The sequence below is a fragment of the Coturnix japonica genome, chromosome 3 (genome assembly GCF_054131305.1).
Source record: "Coturnix japonica strain WE chromosome 3, WE-NBRP24, whole genome shotgun sequence".
In the NCBI taxonomy this organism is placed as follows: Eukaryota; Metazoa; Chordata; class Aves; order Galliformes; family Phasianidae; genus Coturnix; species Coturnix japonica.
The window spans coordinates 25378910-25402130 of NC_140665.1; the positions used below are offsets into that span (position 1 = coordinate 25378910).

The window sequence follows — 23221 nt, forward strand, 5'->3', positions numbered from 1 at the left end:
TTGTACTTCTTCTGTACTACTTTGAAATACAAAGCATGCAACATTTCAACTGTATAACCCATGCTCAATACATAAGATCTTATTTTCTCTGCTGCTGGTGTAAATGATATCAGAATCTGTGCCTTCAATTCACATCATTAAATCACACAAAAAATATAAACTACCAATTTTCTGAAGACTAAATATTCTGATGATTCTTAGCTCTAAACTGTATTTTTTCCTTTTCTTGTCACATTCAAAGGTTGACATTTGAAGAATGCAGTACTTTCTTTACCAGGCTGTTTTAAAGGTGGGTCTAAATCTCAAATCATCTATGCATTTGAAGACTATTCAAATTCATGAAGACAAAATTATCCTCACTGTCACACCAGTATTTTCAGCTTCATCCCATTCCAGCTTCATGTCAACAACCATCCTCTCTTCTCTCTGAATTTAGGATGCCATCTAGACAATAGAAAAACACTGCCTTCTCTGAATGTGCCGTGTTTCTGAACACAGCTTTTTGATTGGTCATATTCCCTGGTTAGTGTTCAGCTACTATTGTCAGAAATCAGCCTGCACACCAGATTTTAAAAGATACACACACACACATAAATGTACACGCAGACACACTCAAACGCAGAGACATATTCATTTTTCCCCAAAGGTCAGGGACACAGATGCCCTGCAATGAATCCAAGCCTCAACTATCTGTTACAGATACTTCTTCGATCCTGAATTGGTAGAGCAGAACTCAGAGCTATCACAAACAGCCTGTTGTCATCATCTCTAGAAGAATCTGTACATTCTACTTGAGTTGTTCACCCTGGTATTAGAAACTCCCACAAGTTTTTGAAATCTCAGATAGTGAATGTCTGAACATTTGTTCCCTGGTCATCCTCTAGTTTTCTATCCTACCCAACAGGCAACGACTTTGTTCACATTTTTTTGGCATCAAAAACATCCGTGAATGCTTTCCATAGCTTTGGGATCAAATTAATAACCCTATGTCCAGTTACAGACACGGGGCCATGCTGTCAGGAATCCAGAGGTTTAATAAATATGAAAATTCCTTTTTCATTGCTAGCTTATTCCTTCCTGCCGTGTTTCAGTCCTACTGCAAACTTCTGTTGTTTCATGTTGTCCATGGACATCTGGATGTCCTCTTTTCTTCTCTCAGCTGAGTACAGCTGTGGAGTCAGGGAAAAATTCAAACACATTCCTATCATCTATGGAAAAATCTTTATCTTGGGAAGAAAACTTGTTCATTTTACCAAAACAGCTTAGATAAACTTACCATAGAAATCAAAAGGATTTGACTGTTCAGGACATGAGTAGCCACAGTTGCTAAAAAATGTGATCATTTCCATAGGGTTCCCGCAGAAAACCATTTCTCCAAAGCTCATGATGGCTATTTTGTCGAATAACTGTGGGGGCAAATTTAAGATTGTAGCAATACATACTGGGAAGAAGCACATTAATTCTTGAGTACAGCTACTGTCTTGGTAATAAAAATGCTTTGACAGGAAAAATAGATTTGACGCATTCAAACTTCCTTAGTATATTTTTGTCAAAGGAAGTTTGTCCTTTCTGTCACTCCTCTTAATGCTTATGCAAGATGACACATTTGTAAGCTCTTAAAACTTAGTGCTTCTCAAAGTTACTGGAGCCAGCAGCATACAGAGCTAATCTAAGAACAGAAATAAGATCTGACGTCACTTCTAATGCACCTTCACATACTGACTGACCTCGTTTGGTGCTTAATAGTCTGCAAAATCCTGAAATTAATGGGAAATCTGTCCTGAAGTTTTGAGGACTTAAAGAGCACCGCTCTTTGGGTGTATATTTGCCAGGGCAGGGCTCCCACTAGCTACGCTCTGCTCATTTCCAATGCACCCGGACCAGTTCCAGTCCAGAAGAGCACCATCACTCACAATTGCTTCTGATTGCTCACGCCAGATTTATTCAGCCAGAGAACTGTCTTGTGTTCATGGGGTGATACAAATTCAAAATAGTCTTGGGAAGTAAGACCATGTCACACAACCTATGTGAACCTAGAAAACTTGAGATAAAAGGTTTTTTTCCCCTTCCATTCCAAATCACAGCTTCATCTTGATTTGCAAGCATAACTGAAGTACAAATTTGTAATGATAAATAAAATGCTAGTTTTCACAGTTTACATGGCTTCTCCCAGTGTTTTTATTTGGGTAGCAGCATAACACAAAGGTTATGCACCCTGTGTCACTGCTACTGGCACAGAGCAGTGTGTGTCCTAATATGAACTGCAAGTGGCAGAAGGCCAGACTTGTAAAGTTAAAGACAAGCCTATGTTTACATGGGGATAATGTTAGGGAGCATTTTAACGCAACTATACTTGATCTTGTTCTTTTACTCTGAAAAGAACTTAAATGCTAAAAAGGATGGAAAAAAATCAAATGCTGAGTAGATATTGTTTACCCTGAAGAGTTCTGAGCGAGGCTGATGAATGGTGATAATCACGATCCTGTCTCTGTGTGCAAGCTCTACAAGCAGTGAGACAATCTGGTTTGCAGTCAGGCAATCCAGGCCTGTTGTTGGTTCATCAAGCAGCATGACCTCTGTATAATGGCAAGAAATAACATCAAAACTCAGGTAAATGGAGAGCAAATGTTATGGATTCTGTATTTGCAGCTAATTTGAAAAATGCTGTAGAAATTACTGTACAAGTGCATTTCTGTGTCTAACACAGAGCATGCACATTCATTACTGAGGCTTGGTATTTCATCTTTATTTAGCTTCAGTGGCTCAGGTTCAGCTATAATAATAAGAACATACAGAACTGCACAACAAATCAGAACATCATGATTTTTTTCTAAGTTCAAATGAAACCTATAAGATTTAATGTATTCTTGCTTCTAAGAAGAATTGTGAAAAAAAATCAACAAACATACAAATGTAAACACAGCTGAAATAAGTAGCTAGAATTTATTATATATAAATAGTTGGTATACTCCCTAAGATTCTGGCATTTTGAAGAATCTGTTTTAAACTAATGAAATTCAGGTACTGTTTCCCACAGTTAATCCTTCTACTGTCTCCGTTACTCAGCTTCCATTTTCACTCACTTGACTTTTTTTCCTTTACACTAAAATTAAGACATACAGAAGCACGGTATGCATCAACTCCTGGCTTCTTATCAAGGGAAAGACCACATGAGAGCTATTATACTACTGAGCAATTGACTCTGTTCTGTTTCTTTCTTTTCCAAGTGAGCAAAGTTCGTGTGTAGACTGCCTTTTTGACCCCATCAAGTACACATATTCATGGCCCGATGTCAGCTGCTCCACTACAAGACTCAGTGTTTGCACACACAAGGCTCTGATTGGTTCTATAAACTGTAAATTAATGTGTCACAACTAACGTCGCACATGTGGGAAGGGCAAGCCCAGAAAGAGGTAAAAGTGTCTGAACACGTGTTCAGTCCTTAAGATTTTAGATTTCACTCCTTTCCAAGACCAATAATAGATTAATGGCAAATGTGACTTATGACTTACCCATCTCCAGCATTACTAGACTAGCTTTTACTGAATTACAGATTTAAAAATGTATTTGTATTTTAAAGTGGGCTGTGGAGGTCCATGGCAGAAGCACAAAGTAGCACTGCTCTACTTTATGTTCAAAATCCTCCTAGCGGTACTTACTGGGATCTTGTAATAGCTGGGCTGCAATTGAGACACGACGCCTCTCACCTCCAGAAATTCCTACATATACTTGGCTTCCAATTATTTTGTTGGCAATGTGGCTAAGGCTCAGCTCGGCCATAACCTCATCGACCTGAAAAATAATTCCAATTTAGAAAGACCAGTAAGTTTTCAACTCAGACACCAACTTAGATAATCAGAAAAACAAAAACCAAAGGGGAAAATAAAAGGCGCAATCTTAAGCTTAGACTTTCCCAGACTGTTGCTTGCACCCATTGTAACTGGAGGGATTTGGGCCTGATTTTTATTAGATTATGTTTAATGCAGTATTCCAAATACTTTTACAAATACATATTTTTTCATTTCTACATATTCTAAAATGAGTATAATTTTATCTTTGCTTGACATGAAGAGATGAGGATGTCAGAGGCTAGACATTATATTATTAAGAATGATGTGCTAGTCTGGCTTCCAAAATAAGGGATGAGAAAGGCAAATCATTTTTGGAGAAGTACAAGATGTTGAATGAAATATGGGTGGAGAAGACAGAGAACAAGAACCTCGGATCAGGAGCTTCTGAGCTGAGGACAAAAGGGGCCCTCTAGCAGATCAGGAATGTTCATCTTTTATCTAAAAGATAGCTTGTAAGCAACTCAGTAGAATGGTGTATTTCAGGGCTGCTCTGGTTAGCAAGAGAGTTCCCACAGGAGCCAGAGTAGTGCCAGAGCAGCCCCGTTGTTCAGGAGACCGGCCAGTACACACAGAGAGCTGTAGCTGGCTCCCAGTTAGCCGATGGGAGCTGAATTCTGTACCAAGTAACTGCTGTAGTTAAAACATTTGCTGGGACATCAGCACAAGCTCCCTGCAGAGGTGGTGAGCACTAGGGAGGCTATCCTGCTCCTTGCTCAGCAGAAGGCTTGGAGAATATGCACTACAAGGAGTGACTGAAGGAACTGGGGCTGTTTAGTCTGCGGGAAAAGGAGGCTGAGGAGAGACCTTACTTCTCTCGTCCAATATCTGAAAGGTGCTCACAGCAAGAGCAGGGTTGCTCTCTTCTCACTGGTGACAGAACAAAAGGAAATGGCCTCAAGTTGTGCCAGGGTAAGTTTAGGTTGGATACCAGGAAAAACTTTACAGAAAGGGTTGTTAAGCACTGGAATAGGCTCCCCAGGGAGGTGGTTGAGTCACCATTCCTGGATGTGTTGAAAAATTGTTTGGATATGGTGCTCTGGGACATGATTAGCAGAGGGTTGTTAGTTAGGGTAGTATGGTTAGGTCATGGTTGGACTTGATGATCTTTCAGGTCTTTTCCAACCTGAGCAACTCTGTGATTCTAGGACGGAGAGCCCTCCAGCTGCAGAATAAGGATTATGAAACTGCATAAATATACACCTGAGCCATCAATGGAAAGTACTGCCAGTAAAAGCATTACATGATATCATGTCTGCATCCCTAGCAGAAGATAATAATACACAGACCTTCTTCTTGATGAAGTTGTTGGAGCGCTTCTGAAGAGCAAGTAAAGCTGTGTAGGTCAGAGACTCTTCTATGGTGAGGAAGCTTAGCAAAGCATCATTCTAAGAAAAAGGTAAAGAAGCAGCTGTTAGTCCAGTAGTAACCAAGATACTGCTTTTGCTCACAGTCATGCAATTCATTCATGCTGCTATTCATATTTGTACCAAACCTACTAGTGAAATTACAGTGGGAATGCACTGTGCAACATTACGGTAGCAAATTCTTTTTTGTTTGTTTGTTTTAAACAGAAGAGGAATCACAGCACACACACACAGATGTGAAGATTAACCTGTGGTACATAAGAGAAGCAGTCTCTAAACTGTTCCTTCTTCAACTGACGCCCATTCACATACACTTCACCAAAAAAACTGTCCTTATCTCCCAGTCTTCCTGATATTGCATCCAGAAGTGTTGTTTTTCCAGATCCTTTCAAACAAAACAAATCAGTAATGTGATGAGATGAATGTTGCAGTCTCAGGAGCAATGCTGTCACTTGGATAGAGACTCGAAAATAATAAAGCATTAAACAGAGTCTTAACATGAAAGTAGTAGGAAAGTAATTGGGAAACCAGAATATATATGAATTAACATTTATTTCCCATATTCACACTTTATCGTGAAACATTTGCATTTGGAGGCAACCTTATCTTTTGTTGAAGCTGTAATTGCTAGTTAGATGGCAGAAGATAGAACTCTGGAAACCAAGTGTCGTGTTTTCACAAAGCGGGGGTTAACACAGCTGCAATTTCATTATTTAAAGCATGGACCTCAGTCACATTCAGAATACTGTGGAAGTCACCAGTAATAACTCTGATTTTATTTCTTTGAATGCAGAGGAGCAACTTACCCGAGTTTCCTAAGATCCCCATAATCTGGCCACTCTCTATGTGAAATGAAACATCTTTAAGTATTTGCCGAGTCCATTTTTTATGGTACAAAGGAACTTTCCACCATGGGCCAACTCTCACTCTTGGAAAAAAACATCAGAAATGAAGAGACACCAAAGAAATAAAAATTTTTGTGTGACACACATACATATGAGTTTCGGAAATCTCCATTACGTGCCCCACCATGAGGTGGGCAGCCCTGCCATTGTCCTCACTCTTCACCAGCCCAAGGCCAAGCCCACAGCCCACCTGTTCCAGCCCTCTCTCCTCCTTTCCAGGGGTTGGGGCAGCTCTCAGGAGGCAGGGCCTCACCTTGCCTCCAGGATCCATGGTCCTACCTGACACTGTAGGAGACCCCCCGCACACTGACGCTGTTGGGGGGCTGTGCCGCTGCCTTCGTCTCGCCTGCCTGCCCACTGCTGCCACTCCTCTCCAGGGCGGAAGACTCTCTGCCCGACATCTCTGGCACCAAAGCCCCACGGGCCACTCAGTGCCCTCACGCCACCAGCCAGATGCTTGCCACTGCCACCATGCCTTGGCAGGGGTGGGGGCAGCTCCCCGCTCTTCCTAGAATGGAGCAACTTGCTGCCCCCAGCACCTGCCACCCTGGGAAGTGCCTAGAAGAAAACGGAGAGTCTCTCTGCACTTTCTTTTCTAGACAGCTACTGATAGCAGCTTCAGCTAATCGCCTATCTGATGTACCTTTAGCCCCAGATGTCAGCGTGGGAGGAGGGGAGTATTTCCCTGTCCACAGGGTCACGCCTGCTGCAGAGACTCCAGGGCACTGCTCTGAAGGCACTTGGAAAGCTCAGAAGCAAGGAGAGAAGGCTCCCCACACCTCTCCAGGAGCCCATCACTGAAGCAGCAGGGGGTGCGAGGCCCCGTGCGGCCAACATGAAGAAAGCCCCTGAGAACATCTCTCTGGAAGGCACCAGTTGGAGCCAGGAAGTGTGCACGAGCTCATTGGTGAGTGAGAGCTGTGAGAGGGCTGGCTGAGGGCTGCTGGGCAGCAATGCCCAGTGCCCAGGCTTCCTCCAGAGACTGAAGAGAGAGCTGGCAAGGTCTTAGTGCTGCTTTTCAGACGTCACGCGTCACGCTGCTTTCCAGTGCATACCTAGACAGGGAACAGGGGAATGAAATTCTAGCAGCCCTCAGCTGAAGCTGAATGTTACGTGACTTGGGTGAAATGAGAACACTGGATATGAATCACTGGAAGAGCTTTAGCCCCTGTTATGCCAAAGGATACAGGGGTTAGGATGATCTCTGAATGCCAACTTAAGTTAATGTGCCCATTCTCTGTTATTTTACAAGACATTTGTTCAGCAGAGATGGTGGGTATTTGGATATTTTGGTTAGTTAAATTAATACCCTGTCTGATTACGATTCACTTTTTCTTACTGAGCATACCTTGCATGCAGCTACCATTTGCTCTTTGTAAGCATAGACATCAGCAAATTTATCTTCTGTATGTGCACAGTGGTGAATTAACTGCTTCAGGTTACTATGGTACAGTATAGATGAATTACATAACAAGCATGCCTCTAGGGTAATTATTAGCTGCCACAAAATACCGATTTCAATACATACCATTTTGATCCAGTAGACATTACTGCTTCAACAGTCATCCATTTCTTCTACAGTAATAAAAACAGAATAGAATGCAGATTAGATTCATGTCCTTGTGGTGGCATAGCATTTAGCTTCATTCTGGAAATAGACTCATTTCAACAGAAAGCTAACAAATGAGCATAGCGCAGCATATTTGGTCCTTTGACATATCCTTACAACAAACTGCATTTCATGCTGGCTAACAGGTAACATTTCAACCCTTCACACTTTTGTACTATGGTAACTTAACAATACTGGTATATCCCGTTGCACATATTTCCATTTCTATTTCTCCTTTTCTATTCCTTTCTTCTCTGTAATCAAATTTTAACAGCTCTTTAGGTATTGCAATTAACTGTTGTAACTAAGTTAGTACTTTTTCCACATCAAGGCCCAGGACAGTATTTTTTGTTCTGAAGAAGATAACAGCCTGTATTTCACATACAGCGGAAAATCAAATGTTCTTGAGGTCAAGCAACTCAACTACCAGGTAAACACTCCTCTACCTTATGTAATTCCCTTGAGCAGGGAACATATTCAGCAGTTCTTGTTTCATTTTGTAAGCCATTTTAGAAGTAGAATGAAGTTCTAATTCATACAAATGTTGCACAGTGAAATTCTCAGTTTTGTAAGAAGGATCATGTTCTTGGCTGTAGTATTGACAATGGACTACACGTTCCATTGTAAACATATCTAGTAAAGCTAGAGGATGACACAGGAGAAGAGATCAGCGTCTAGGCTGTTTTCTCTGCCTCAAGCTAAATTACTGTTTTGAGGAGTGAAGCAGAGGGACTTCTCGTCCAGCAGGAGCCTTCACTGGCAAAAAATGTGCATGTAGGAGATGTAGCAGGATGACATGGATAACAAACATAAAGAGGATTTCAGGCAGTTAGTGAAATTTGTCACCTCTCTCTGTGCCACGGGGCATCTGAAGTAGGCTTCATAATTTCCAGTTTTGAGTAATTTTAAATTGCATTAAAAAATTAATAACATACAACAGCAACACATGACAGATAGTTTTGGTAATTAACAGAAATAAGAAGAAAGGGATGAAAGACACACACATCTGGAAGATAATTTTTGTCTGTAATTCTGAATATTAACAATATTATTTTAACTTATTCTCCGCTTTGTAACAAATTTGAAAGAATTTATCATGAAGTAGTTTATTGTTTGAATTGATCTGTTTTTTTCTTTGTTAGGTTAACCTGGCATCCCAGATTCCCTGGTATGAGAAACTCAAGCAGATGCAACTGCTCTGCAAGTCAGGTCCTGATTCTCACGTGTCAATAATCCAGAACCTGAATTTAAAAGTTCACAGCGGCCAGATGTTAGCTGTTATAGGAAGCACTGGTAAGAGCAACCATGTTTCATGATTTGATAAACCCTTGGATAAAACGTACACAATTGGAAACAATACTCCTCAGTCCTCTGAATGGCAAAATCTAGCTGAGAAACAACTAGAGGAAATACATCACTTAAATACATCACTAAAAGGTTAAATGTGAGAAAACAAAGAATCATGGTGGATAAATATGTATTCTGAATTTGTTTTCAAAACCAATTTTTACTATGACTTGATCATTTGCTCTTTGTTCCTTGGGGTGCAGTGAGGTGCTGCTGTAACTGACTGTGGTTTGCAGTCTCATCTCTGTTGCATGTGAAGCAGCTTCATGGCTCTTATAAAAAAAAATGCAAATTGCAGACCTCACCCAGTAATACAGCAGGTATGAAGCCAAACCCTGCAAAGAAACTGGTTGAGCACAGCCACAAATAGCAATTCCCTTCATATGCAAACAATTAAAGGATAAACTCTCACCTTCAGATCAATTAATGAAAACCTTGAGAAGATAATTCCTCTTCTGTTTGGCTTACAGTGTCTTAAAAACAAGTCTCTGGTTGTTCTTCCCCATTGTCATCTGGACTTTTTCTTACCATGTATCTGTAATGAAAATGAAGTTGTACATTAGAGATGTCCCATAATAAATGATAAAGCTTATAATGAAATAACATTTTGAGATATAGATATACCACCGTTGTAAGGTAACATGCACTGAACATAAACCCTTTTTAACAGACTAGTCAAACTGTTTTTAAAAGCTGTTTATCATCTATTTTTTCAAATGCCTTAGTAAAATGGGTTAAATGGCTGATGAGTTTCACAATGTCAATGGCAATCAATATGTCACTCTTAAATTGAGCAATACATACTTTACGGATGGATGGATTTCCTTTTTAAAAATGTACATATTAGAAAACAGTTGTGGCATTAATCTTTTAACAGGAAATCTGGTAATAAATGACATCTAATCACAATGAGAGAGCTCTTTGTTTACCTGAAGTATCATAGAGCATAAGGAAAAAAGTCTTTTGCTATTTAATTCCAAATAATGTTTTGATTACATTGTTTTCATTTCCTTACCTCTGAACGTAAGCCAGCTTTTCTTAATTATTTAAATGACTTTTTGTCTTATTCAAATCATAGTAATTTCTATTTGATTGTGATTAAGATTTTTATTGTCAGCATAATCATTCAATGTCTTAGTCTTTCAGCTGTTCCAGCTGCCATTTCTGAATCCACAGCTCCTTTCAATAAGCAAGATCATGCAGGGTGTTTAGGTGACAGCCCAGGTGTCACCTAAAGGTGGCCAGGATTCCACCATTCAGCTGCCTCTCCAAAGTAAAAGAAAGGTGACTGGAAGACAAGGAGAAATCTTGCTTCTTGCATTCACAGAGCTGTCCTCAAAGTCCATCCACCTGATTCTCCTGAAACAGGACAAAGGTTGAAGTCACGTCCTCCATTCTGGAGGGGAAAGATCTTCTGAGCATGAGCTTGTAGTCATGTGTTGGTATTCTATATAAAGACCATTCTGTCTTTGCAGCATTAGAAAAGCACATGAGAGGGTTCACAAAAAGAAGTTAGGGAATGAAAGCTTCTGTGTATAAATCACTTTTTGAACTAATGTACAGGAAATGTACTTATTTTTCCAATTTTGGTTGTTTTAGCTGGCGGAAAGACATCCTTGCTTGACGTGATAACCTGCCGGCATCACGGAGGTAAAATCAAGTCTGGCCAAATCATGATCAACAACAAACCCAGCACTCCCCAGCTTGTCAAGAAATGCATTGCACACGTGAGGCAGGATGACCGACTGCTCCCCCACCTGACTGTCAGAGAAACACTATTGTTCATCGCCAAGCTGCGCCTTCCGGCATGTTTTTCAGACTCACAAAGGAAAAAAAGGGTAATTAAGCTGCTGAGAAAAAACAAAGTTGTCAAAAACACGTCTGACAGAAGTTATCCAAGAGATTCAGCGTGTTTGGAGTCAGAACAGCTAATCTGGCTTTTTATTTTTTTTAATTTAAATTATGAGTTATAAACCTTTTTCTTATTTTCAAGATAGAAATCAGCAATTGTTCCAAAGTGCATAAAAAATGACGATCTAGAGAAAGCAGCAGAGAGGCTGAAAGAAGAGATATATTGCTTATCGCTGAGCAATTTTTAATGATATCTCTAAAATCAAGACTTGTTTTCAAGTGGCTCTTGATCAGACAGCACCATATTATCCAGATGAATTTTAGCTACGTCAACTATATTTTCAGCTTTTTTTTCTGTGAACAAATGCTCAAGTAAACTGTTTTGTTTTTATTCCCCTAGGTGGAAGATGTAATAGCAGAGCTACGGTTGCGGCAGTGTGCGAACACGAGGGTAGGGAATGAGTACCTCCGTGGCATTTCAGGAGGCGAGAGGCGGAGGGTGAGCATCGCTGTGCAGCTGCTCTGGAACCCAGGTGAGTAAAAGCCCAGACAACTTCCTTGTGCTCACCACAAACCATTGGCAGGAATAGGGGAGTTAGAGAACACAAGAGGATTCATGGAAAAGTCAAACATAAGTTTGGTCCTGAAGGGATGTTCAGCAGCACTCTCTTGCTTCTGCCAGCTTTGTGAATGCAGCAGTAGTGACAGAGCCAGGCAGAGTCCCCTCTGGAAGCCACTGCTCATCATCAACCAAACTACCAAATGTTGCCAGAAGTCACCCTCACAGCAGTGCTCCAATTTGTGCAAATCTGCACAATTTGTCTTTTCCTGACCATACGCCACAATTTACTTTGGAGGCCTGGTTATCTCTTATAAACCTTGGATTGCTTTTCTTTCTTTCAACCTGACCTATTCACAAGTACGATGTTAACAGTGAAGGTCATTCTCTTGGCAGTACAGGTAGTCACTGCACTCTTGTGCAACCCTCTGACGTGGCTGGCTTATGCCACTAGTAAATGCCCATCCTCCTTGGTATAAGCAAAAGATGAAGCTGAATCAGTAATTGAATTTGCAGGAGTGAATTCCCCACCTGCTCTTATATGTAACAATAGCACTAATAATCTTGGCTGAGCCTCTTGTTGTGTGATATGTCCTTTCACCCCTTCTACCTCCACTTGGAAATGGATCTGAAAGGGTCTAGCTTACATAGACTTATACTTCTGCTGTTACTCTAAGAGGTGATGCTCAGGAATAGATGTGCTGGTACTAAAGTAAAAATATAAAAAATTAGTTCAAAGGAATTTACACTTTTTTTTACACTTCAAACATAATCTATATTCCTCATCACAGAAACCATGTCTATGTACAGACATTGCCTCACGCATATGGAGGCCATTAAGTTCCTCAACAATATAAACACTACAAAGCAATAAAATCCTTGCAAGTTTTTAGCAATCAATTGCAAAACAACAGCAACAGCAAAACATTTAAGCACATGCATAACTCTTCATACGTGGATGTGAACAGATTGTGAATGGATTGTGGGGAGAAACTATATAAAGTAATAATGTAAGAAACTACACAAATAACATGCTAATGTAAGATCTGAATTCTTCAGAAGTTAGAATAGAGAACTATCACTATTACATATTCACATACATGGTTTTTGCACAAAGTACAAGAACTACAGAGAAGAATGTAAATTTAATAAAGAACCTAAATCTTCATCCCCATGGAAATAGAAACCATTATTCTTATTACCAGTAGGAGCAGGACAACATTTAAAAGTTACTCTTAATTGTTATATTCAATAAAATAGAGGAAAAAATATAGTCGCGATTGAGTATTATATGATTCTACTATGAAATACACTTTAGAATTGTTTAAAAACGAGATATCTGTGAGATTTCATGTGCTAATAGATTGTCACATACAACATGTTTTCCAAACCAGTTAAACTCACTGTTTTTGGCAGGAATACTGATACTCGATGAACCCACATCTGGACTGGACAGTTTTACAGCACATAACCTTGTGATAACATTATCCAGACTGGCCAGAGGAAACAGATTAGTTCTTCTTTCGCTTCACCAGCCCCGGTCAGATATTTTCCAACTGTTTGATTTAGTTCTTCTGATGACTTCTGGAGTCACTGTCTATTCTGGAACAGCAAGAGACATGGTCCAGTATTTCACAGAACTAGGCTACCCCTGCCCAAGGTACAGCAATCCTGCAGATTTCTATGGTTAGTATCAAGTACTGTCATAAAAAAAGGTTTTTGGAAGTCATTTGCTTTTGTGGGTGTATCAGCAAACATTGACTTTTATTGACCTGCTTTAGCCATGCCTTATCACTGACTCAAATCAATACTGTAGTAAGGCCAGTTTTTTATATAATCCTTATTTGTCAGTACAGGAAATGGAACAAAAAATAAGTAGAAAAAATCAATTTTAAATAATCCTCCTTCCTGAACTATGCCAGATGTAGCAACTCTTTCACAAGCTTAGCACACTTATTCCCATGCTTCAGCTGGTTGAAACTTTTACCTTCACTGAGAAAGACTTGGATGAGCTGATCAATTTCCTTCTGTAGCTGGTTCTCTGAATTTGATTCAAGAAATATGTGGGAAGCTCCTTTCCCAGGGGGAGGAATAATACGTACCCAGGACGGTAAATGGAAAAGAGGAGAGCTGTTCAACAGAGCATATTGGATGGGAGGAAAAAAACAAACATATAACAGCATTTTTTGATTCCTCTCCTCAAAGAAATATAACTACATGGTCCCAAATCCATCGTTCTTCTGATTTTTTTTTCTGCATCATTCATAGGGAATCTCACCTTGTTGATCTAATGGCAGTAGTATTTACCACAGACTGCTTTGGCTGCTTTCGTTACTGCCCTCGGGTCTTTGCATTCAAGTTAGCAAGGACAACGACCGCAATGCATTAGAGTAACCTCTTTGACTGTGCCTATGTGGCAGCCAGTGTCAGTTCCTATCAGCTATGCAGAGATAAGACAGAAATTAATCTTAATATCAAGTCCTGAAACAAAGACCTTTGTCACCAATGTGGTTCAGAGAAGTCCTGCACAACCCTAAGGAAGTCCTGCAGCCGCTCCCATATTAGAACAGAGTCCTTGGGAGACAAACCCTCCTACCAATTTGGAGGAGGGGGGAAGGATGAGAAAAGAAGGTGGAAGATCATTGAGTGTAATGCATGGAGCCATAACTGATAGGAAGAGTGAAGAATATGGGCAGATAGAAGGTAGAAATAGAACACAATGGCAGAGGAGGCAACAGCAAGGATGAGTACCTGAAAGAAATACAGAAATGCAGAAACATGCAGAAATACAGAAGTGTGGTGGATAAAGAAATGGGGAACCATGTCAGGAGGGAAGAGTTAAATAAGGTAGATTGCAACTCATTTTTCTGATGGCCTTCTGCTAATGCTTGGCTCAGAGAAGACTGGCTCAATGATAGGAGTTAACAAATGTACAGATTCTCCCGGAATCAGCACTGAAAAATACTACTGTTAGTTTAGATTTTGAAAAATAATTTGTTCAATAATAATATTTTTTAAAAAGCTAAATGAATCACTGTTGCTGCTACTATGTTTTCCTTGGTTAATATTCTCAGGCTTTCTCAGTATCCTCCTAAAGTAACTAAGAAAGTTTTAACCATTGTAGCTTCATACATGCACACAAGTCATACAGTCTGTTCATGATGAAATTTCTGATTCTAAGCACATCATATAGTTATCACATCTGTAGCATACATTATCATGTCAAATAATATCTTGCAGTTGACCTGACCAGCATTGATAAACACACTACAGAAAAGGAGATGGAAAGCCTAAAAAGAGCAAATACTCTTGCCAGCTTGTTCCAAGAAAAAATCAAAGGTTTTGATGATTTCTTATGGAAAGCAAGTGAAGTTGACAGTGCTGTGACCACTACCAGCAAGCAAAGGTAAAGAAAACATATGACAGATATGGAATAACTGCTACAACCTGAGCTAGTTTCATTTTCTTTTCTTTTCTTTTGGGAAGCTCTCCTTCAAAACCAGAAGAGGTTATCAACATGCCTTACCATTCAAGTGATCAGTTACCAGGAGTCTTAAAACAGTTCACTGTATTATTAAGGTAATCTTATCTCCAGCATAAACAATTATGTATTGTGTTCATTTGTATTTTAAAGCAGTAAGAAGTATGAAATATGAAGCGAGAGATTGCTGAAAGTGCTTGTCCAGCACTAGCAAGTTATGGAGCAGTGGTGTTGCTATACCAGACCACCCCAATCCTATGAGTAGGGCAGCAGTCCTATATGCGTTCCCTATATTTCTGCCCCAGGACTCTTTCCAAACAAAAATAATCTCTAGATCACATTGCTGCAGCAGCAGGAGCCTCCAAGCTCAGGAACATGCATCCCAGTTTTGGGTACCTCCATTCTGATCTCCGTGTCAAATCAAGGCAACTTGACCCTTAGCAAGCCTAGGCAGCCTTGTGGTAGGCTCAGACATTGCCATCCTCATGCCTCTGCCTCAGATTTAAAGCCAAGGAGGCTTCAGTGATTAGAGCAATCATGGATGGATGTTGATAGTTGAGATTCATAGTTCTGCACTCAAAGGAAATATAGCCAACCTGTTTAATACACACAGAAAATCACTGCTAGTATCAGATGGTGTTACAGGCCCTTAAAAAAGACCTTTCTATTACTGAAACAATTGCTTCTGCATCTCCAAAACCATATCTTCCTGCCTCACTCACTGCCTTCCTTCAGGTTTTCAGTGTTTCAGATCTGAAAAGCTACACTACAGGTGCTCAACAGCTTTAATTAAGTCAAATAACGTTTGGAAGCAGATAGACAAATTCCTGACCTGCTCAGAGTCAGCAAGTTCAACAAACTGATGTTAGCAGAGTATTTGGAGCAATATATCCGAATGTAACTGGCATTATTTAGTACAATACCTTATGATTAATGTCTCTGTTTTCCTAGTCGTCAAGTCTCCAATGACTTCAGAGACCTTTCAACATTACTAGTCCATGGATTTGAGGCCCTTGTCATGTCATTATTAATTGGATTTTTGTACTATGGCCATGAGGAAAGACTCTCCATTCGTGACACATCAGCACTGCTGTACATGATAGGTGCACTAATCCCATTCACGGTGATTTTGGATGTTATTGCCAAATGTAAGTGTGAATTTTATTGTAAATGTTATAAATCAAACTAAAAAACCAAATTCTTATATCAATGAAAAATTACATTTACTAAGTGCAACTCTAGGGTGAAACCAGCCTGTTTGCTTCTACCCTGTAGGTCATTCAGAAAGAGCAATGCTTTATCATGACTTGGAAAATGGAATGTATTCTGTTACCCTGTACTTCTTTGCTAAGGTAAGAGGTTTCATCACCATGAAAAGCACGCAGATGGGTTAGGAAAAAAAAAACACAACAGTGACACAACACACAGCCTTGTACAAATAATAACGCTTACATTAGACATTTTTCTTTTGTGTCTGCCAGCTAAGGGTGTTAATAGATTAAGCCTCGCACTACTTTAGATCTGTTGCCATGTCTCATGTCTGAGGTCTCTGAGGTTCTATAGCCATAACTTAGGATTTCTGGACATCAGATTTGGTGGTTTGTCACTTTCATATAGCCTAATATTTCATTAACTGGAGCATCTTTGAAAGCGTGATTACATTTTGATCTGTAAAACAGATTATTCATATTAAACTGTACCAAAAGTAAAACAGAAATGCTGTGAAATGCTGTTAGATTTCCAATAGTTGATTGGGCCTGAACTGATCAGAATGAAACAAATGTATTAAATGCATAAAGAGCTGGATTTTCTGGAAATAAATTAAAACTTAAGAAATATTACATTCTCTTTTGAATAAGGGTTTAGAAGAATCCCTTCTTTGTGATGTTGCCACTGTGAGATGAGTTCTGCCTGCCATGGCATCTGTAATTTAGGTTTCCATTTCTGCACAAGATTTTAAATGCTTATTAGTGGTTGCCAGAGAAAAATATTCTTTGCATTGTGTCACAAAAATTGCACATTATTCATAGAGGAGTAGTTGTAATTTGTTACAACCTTGGTATTAGAGGATGGTAGCAACTCTCTTTGGAAAAAATACTCGTAGTACTACATGTATATAGATTTATATGCACATTAGTCTATATATATATATAGTCCAAGGATATATAGATGTAGAGCTGTGTATATCTACACATGTTTACTGTGCATATATGTTTTACATGTTAATATACACATCTTTAATATATCTTCAGATATTTAAGAGAATTCAAAACATACACATATATACTTTTTTCTTTGACAGCGAGTGAAGTAGATGCTGGCTAGACTCTGCCTCTGGGACATAGAGGGGAAGTCACCAATAGCCTATTTCAAATTTGATGTCATTCTGTCTTTAACCAAGTTTGGACAAAACACACACTCACAGTGAGTCAGTAGCAGCACTCCTGTGCTCAGGCACAGTAATTTTTAGGGCAAGCCTCTTCAATTCTTAGAAACAGCAAAAGCCATAACAAAACAAGATATCTAATCTGTAACAAAAGGCCTAGCAATTCAACAATTAGTTACAGGAATAGCCACAACGATGGAAAAAATAGCATTTGCATTCTAAGGGGGCATTTCCTGAAGTTTCCCTAAACAGTCCCTAAATACTTTAAGGCACATCTCAAGATTCTGTGGTTGTTGTGTAACTTATGTTTCTCTCTCTCCTTTGGTTTTGTTTTGTTTTGTTTTTTCCCCTTTCCCTTCCTGAACAGATTTTGGGGGAGCTCCCCGAGCACTGCGCTTTTGTTATAATTTATGGGGTTCCCATCTACTGGCTGACAAATCTGTTTCCTGAAGCAGTGCATTTTCTGCTGAACTTCTTCTCGGTATGGCTGGCTGTATATTCTGCCCGTGCAATGGCACTTTGGGTAGCAGCACTGCTGCCAACATTACAGCTCTCAGCCTTCTTTGGCAACGTCCTTTTCACTTCATTCTACCTGAGTGGTGGCTTTGTGATAAGCCTGGAACAACTCTGGACAGGTAAGACCAATCTCCCAATGTCCCTCTAAACTGTAACATTGGTGGTTTGCATCAGCGATTGGTTACAGCGTGGCTGAATCTCATGCAGGAAAATACCACTTTATTTCCAGCTTTACAGTGAGAGCGGAGTTCATTTTTACACTAATTTCTACATTTGGAACTGAGATAATGATAAGTTTGGTCCAAAAAAGCATTAGCGAAAATCTGGAGTGTTACCTGGTCTCTTGGTTAATTATATTCAGCAAAAAAAGATTGAACACTTAGCAGACAGCAGGAATTTGATGGATATGGATATTAGCTTTCTCCTAATTTACATCTCCACTAAGTAATATATTCTGTCCAATAACAAATTCTCATACATTTACAGCCTCTGGTTGTCAAGAAGTTAGAGAAACCTGTTACGCTTGGCACCAAGACAGCAGTTCTCCTTATTTATACACATTTTTCCTGCCATTTTTCTTTTTCTTTCTTTTTTTTTCCCAGTTCCATATTGGGTTTCTAAGGTATCTTTTCTCAGATGGAATTTCCAAGGCATGATGCAAATTGAGTTCACTGATTCCATATACGATATGACTGTTGGGAACGTTACAATTAAAGTTCCTGGAAAACTTGTAAGTGACTCTCTAGTAAAAATCTCAGTAATTCATTAGAAAAAAAACAACTGTTGTCAGCTCCTAATTTTTTGTTCTCTGTGGTTACAGGTAACCAAGGCTCTGGGCCTGGATTCAGAGCCTCTCTACATAAGCTACATCATCATTGGTGGCAATATTTTATGTTTCCTGCTTTTCTACTACCTCTCATTAAGGTTCATCAAGCAGAAATCAAACCAAGACTGGTAACAGCAAAGCATGCAGCTGGGCCAGCAGGTGACAACATCCCTTGCAAGAGAACACGGGAAGCCCCTAAGCTTATTTTTGATGAGCATTGTGGAGGCGCTGGGAGAGCAGGCAGCAGCTGAGCTGCGCTGCATGAAGTGAGTCCAGTTTGCCACAGGATGGCAGCAGAAGACCAAGAGTTGGAAGCCAGGTTGTTCTCTAATCAGACAAACTGCAATAAAATTGAGACTTTTTTCTTTTTTTAATTTATTTGTTGGACATTCATAGATTTATAGTTGACGCCTATATACATTAACTACTCCCTGAAATATCCTACGCAATGGTGTACCTATTTAAGAGGACCTAACACTGTAATAATAGCTGGTGTTCCAGGCCACACAGCATTTGAATGTATGGTGATCCTACAGAGGTGCAATCAGCACAGATGAAAGACTACTTTCTGCAGCTTGTATAACACTCTGCATTAATACAAACAATGAAGCAATGTGAAGATTTCACTGAAGCCTCAGGAGAACATGCAAGAATGAAAAACTCAAGTATTAATTATACTGTATTGTTTCTAATTGCTTGTACGATGTAAGACTGCCCTTGTGTTCCAGTTAGATGCTCTTGGTGCTCAAAATAAGTATTTTCTCACTGTATATATGATTTCTTGTAACATATTTTTGTCTTACCTCCTTGGGTCTGTTTTTACACTGTAAATACACATTGATTTAATTTTATTAATCGCATCTTTCTCCATGGCAGCATAAAACAGCATTGTGCCAGTTTGGGTTCCTAAGATTCTCAGGCAGGATGCAGCAAAACTGCTCACTGGTAATTAAAGATCTAATGGTGCAACCTAACAAATACTGCACTTGTGCAGTTTATTACGTTCTGCCATAAGACAAACAGTACTCAAAAAATTCCTAACAATAAACAAATGGCTGTAATTTACACACAGTCACGGTAAGTGCAGGTGCAAATTAGGTGTACAGTTGTTATGCGCATTTTATAAGATTAGCGTGCTTGGTTTTAAACATTTGGATGCATACCTCTGTGCTCATACACATCAGAAAAGCAAAGTACATCTATTCTACTTCCATTTACTGATGTGTTGCACATAGTGCAATTGGCCATAATGCCCTGGATGCTTTTATGTAAATCTATTCATCTTTAATAATAATAATAAATAAGAAAAAGAAAATGAAATTAAAATGGCAGAGCATCAATGTTATATTACTTCCATTTGGCAAGAAGGGCTGCCACATTGCTTTCCACAGGTTCCACATGGTAATAAATTCCCAGGAAGACCCCAGTCTAAAGATGTTAAGCAGGTCTGATCGAATAACAGCTTCAGCTCCAGGCAGCAGCAGGAGTCCAAAGCACTCCAAGCTTTTCCTGAGCTGAAGTCTACCATTTCTTTCTGGTTCTGCTGCATTTGATTTGGAAGAATACGCTTGATCTTACCCTAGTGCCATTTTGAAATTATCAGATTTTCATTGCCTTTTAATGGCAAAGCCAATTCTTTCAGTCCAATTCAGCATCATTAAATTGTCAGAGTAGCAGCTTCCTGTTTGATTCTTAATTATTCCTTTTTATTATATTTGAGACACTTAATTTTTTAAAGTGGTTTACTCTTCTTTGTAATGATCTGTTGTGATTAGAATCTCTTTTATATTACTCTGAAGTTTTAAGGGTATATATTGGTACTTCTAGTCTAAACCTCTATTTTCAAGGTATTTAGAGGATTAAATTCTAGGCTGACTCTCTGTTGTGAATCCACTTTGATGTTTAATATAAAAAAAAAGGAGAGACACAATGGGAGAAATTAAAGACATAAGGGACAGCTCTGAATTTTAGGGGCATATTGTCATGCATGGAAATCTGCAGGCATCTAGATAAGAATATACCATAGCCTTAACTTTGAATTTCCTTCCTTTTGTGAAATTAGTCAGGCTGCTGACATTACTTAAACAGCCTTTTTCAATTTAAAATTCCACCCTCTTAACATTATGCAGCAGGACCAAGCGGTGTGAGTGTTTCAGAGGTGGTGTTATGACAAGGGTAGATATATACATAATGGGGACTTGAGTTGCGAGCCTAGGAACAGCCATCTTACGGAGTGTAGGAAGAGCTATCATAGGATGTGGCCAGGCCTGTGTTTACACAGAAAATGCTCATATTCTATATACTACAATTACATTAGCACATTGCCTGTGATCATATCTTGTTTCCTTGATGCCTAGAGATGGGGAATATAGGCTGTGATTATTGTTACAGGCTTTAGCAATAAGAAGAGAGGAGCCTTGAAATACCAGCAATTAGCATTCATATCTAACAATAGCATGCCGTGGGGCTGTGTACAGGGAAGAGCAAAGGGAAGAGTGGGTGGATGACACACAACCTGCCCCACTCACACTCCCAGGAGTTGGAGTGTTGCAAGTTTAGAGGGAATTAAGCACTGCAGCAGTGAGAATCAAGGTGTGCTGCTTAATTTGGCCTCTGACATTCCCATCCTGCTCCATGCTACTTATGGATGGAAAAGGTTCCACACCTCAACAGCAGAGCTGCTGCAAAGATAAGTTGTTAGCAAGGGAGTTGTGTCTACGGCTGAATGTCTTAACTGAATTTCAGCACAGCTTTTGGCTTTCCAAATTTCAAAGCAGCCATTCCTTTAACCTAGACTCCCCTCTTTTGGCAGAAGCTCAACATACCCCCCTCCCTGTGATTCCACTAACAGGAAAGTCAAAATTAAACCAGCCTGCAACACTCTTGACGCAAAGACTAAAGATCACAAGAAAGATGATACTCAAACCTCTGCATTCTGTCTGTTCCTCACCTGCCAACATCAATTTTCTATGCCCCAAGCCATGCAAACTTCACTTTCAACTAGAGCACTACCTTACAGACCAATGGTGCTGCAAACCCCCACAGCCATCCTCGCTTTCTTTCATTCTCCTGGGTAGCCCTAGAGGAGGTCTCCTCAGCTGTAAGCTATGGCCCCTGCTGCTGGAGGCAACAGCACTGGATTCTCAGCAACTTTCAAGTCACTTTGCCCAACTGCTGGTTGGAATGCCCAATGCATGACCTACCAGGCCCATCAGGTTTCAGTTTGTATACACATCAAATCCAGGAGTAGAAACAACAAATACAAGCAACAACAGGATTTCTGAAGAAAATACATCAAACTCAGATAAAGAATAATAATACAATCCGTGTTGGTTATATGGATGCCATAAAAATAAAGCCATATATGGACAACAAAACCACATGTTGGTGCAACACCTCTCTATTAAAAGCATTGCCTTATTTTTAAATAAATAGATAAAAACGTTTTCATGACTTAAGATATTTTAAGTACCTTTCAGTCACAGCAGGAGAGGAGGGATGTTCTTCCCCAGCGTCCACACCAAGTTTGTACAAGTCTCTCTCCAGTGGGTAAAAGGGACACAAAAATCTTAGCAGTGGGAAACATTATGGACACACAGTTTTGTATCTTGCATTGTGGGCAATGGCAGTACTCCAAAATGCTTTAACTCATTTGAAAAGGATCAGTTCTCAGTCTGATTAAGCTAAGTTAGTACGAATATGTTGAAACCTTCTTCCCATACTTCCCAATGGCAAAATGCATTCAGAAATGCTAGACTGGTAACAAATTTAAATAGATAACAAGTAACAATATTGACCACCCAGCCCCCCAAAAAACCCCACAACCACCACAAAATGACTTAAAAATCAGACAACATGCTACTCATCAAAATTACAGGTGTTGATATGTCTATTTGTACCAGAAACAAGAAACCTTATGGGTTGGAGCTGCAGTAACTAATTTTGATGGCAGCAGACAAGAAGCAGTGTACATGGAGCTCTGTGACATGCTGTGTTTTTTTATCCTCTCTCTCTGAGAGCCAAGACAAGCCCTTCATAAGTTAGCAGCTATTAATTAAGACAACAATGTTTAAGCAGTGGGCTGAGGTAATTTTAAAAGCGCTTAACCCTTTTAAAGACTGATGAGCTTTAAAAAAAGCATATATGTACGTGCATGTGTTTGTATTCATATGCACACAGAGAGACGTCCACATGATTGGATCTATAGGCGTGTACAGATGGATGGGTTATGTACCCATACATACAGAATGCCTATAGATAGCTCACAATTCATGTAATGAATTAGAAAACTAATTATTGGCATTTATATTGTCACAAAATCTAACTGAAGGATTTATTTCAAATAGCAAATATAGTTGGGACTATTGTGCCTTCATGGTCACAACTTGATGCTTTAATGTTTCCAGAGTTGAAACACTGCAGTGCAAAAAGACTCTCCTCCTCCATCTTCCCATCACTGCTCCAGAACCAGCACCCCCCTTAAGAACACATTTTACTCCTTTTCAAACACCTAATCAGACTCATTC

The 23221-nt window shown here is 39.6% G+C and overlaps 2 protein-coding genes across 4 annotated transcripts in view; one reads left to right on the forward strand and one right to left on the reverse strand.

The window, feature by feature from the left end:
• Positions 1-6752, reverse strand: part of ABCG5 (ATP binding cassette subfamily G member 5) — a 14499-nt gene extending 7747 nt beyond the window's left edge. The window contains exons 1-7 of one of the 2 annotated variants that reach the window (XR_014944583.1): positions 6400-6752; positions 6022-6143; positions 5464-5600; positions 5138-5236; positions 3660-3792; positions 2437-2576; positions 1277-1406 (exon numbers count right to left, since the gene is read on the reverse strand). Coding sequence is in view for 1 of the 2 variants with exons in the window: in XM_015857517.3 (XP_015713003.2) it covers positions 1277-1406; positions 2437-2576; positions 3660-3792; positions 5138-5236; positions 5464-5600; positions 6022-6143; positions 6400-6521 (883 nt within the window). In the remaining variant the exon portion in view is untranslated. The remainder of the gene's footprint in view (positions 1-1276; positions 1407-2436; positions 2577-3659; positions 3793-5137; positions 5237-5463; positions 5601-6021; positions 6144-6399) is intronic. The other variant, XM_015857517.3, reaches the window with a different exon arrangement.
• Positions 6753-6798: 46 nt separating this feature from the next.
• On the forward strand, positions 6799-20575 carry ABCG8 (ATP binding cassette subfamily G member 8). Of its 2 annotated transcripts, XM_015857516.3 has the most exons (13): positions 6799-7027; positions 8061-8159; positions 8872-9022; positions 10676-10914; positions 11328-11460; positions 12903-13172; positions 14727-14892; positions 14973-15065; positions 15919-16115; positions 16243-16319; positions 17721-17988; positions 18472-18599; positions 18690-20575. In XM_015857516.3, the coding sequence occupies exons 1-13, from the start codon at positions 6956-6958 to the stop codon at positions 18825-18827; spliced, it is 2031 nt and encodes a 676-aa protein (XP_015713002.3). In that variant the 5' UTR covers positions 6799-6955; the 3' UTR covers positions 18828-20575. The 2 variants fall into 2 exon arrangements, with proteins under 2 accessions (XP_015713002.3, XP_032299779.2); XM_032443888.2 differs by lacking the exon at positions 8061-8159 and having other exon boundaries at positions 6808-7027.
• The last annotated feature ends 2646 nt before the right edge of the window (positions 20576-23221 follow it).

Excerpts from the sequence above, each read along its gene's own strand:
- ABCG8 (XM_015857516.3), top strand. The coding sequence starts at position 6,956 with ATGAAGAAAGCCCCTGAGAACATCTCTCTGGAAGGCACCAGTTGGAGC. Across the intron at positions 11,461-12,902 it reads GCAGCTGCTCTGGAACCCAG|GAATACTGATACTCGATGAA; the intron begins GTGAGTAAAAGC and ends TGTTTTTGGCAG. Across the intron at positions 16,320-17,720 it reads CCCTGTACTTCTTTGCTAAG|ATTTTGGGGGAGCTCCCCGA; the intron begins GTAAGAGGTTTC and ends CTTCCTGAACAG.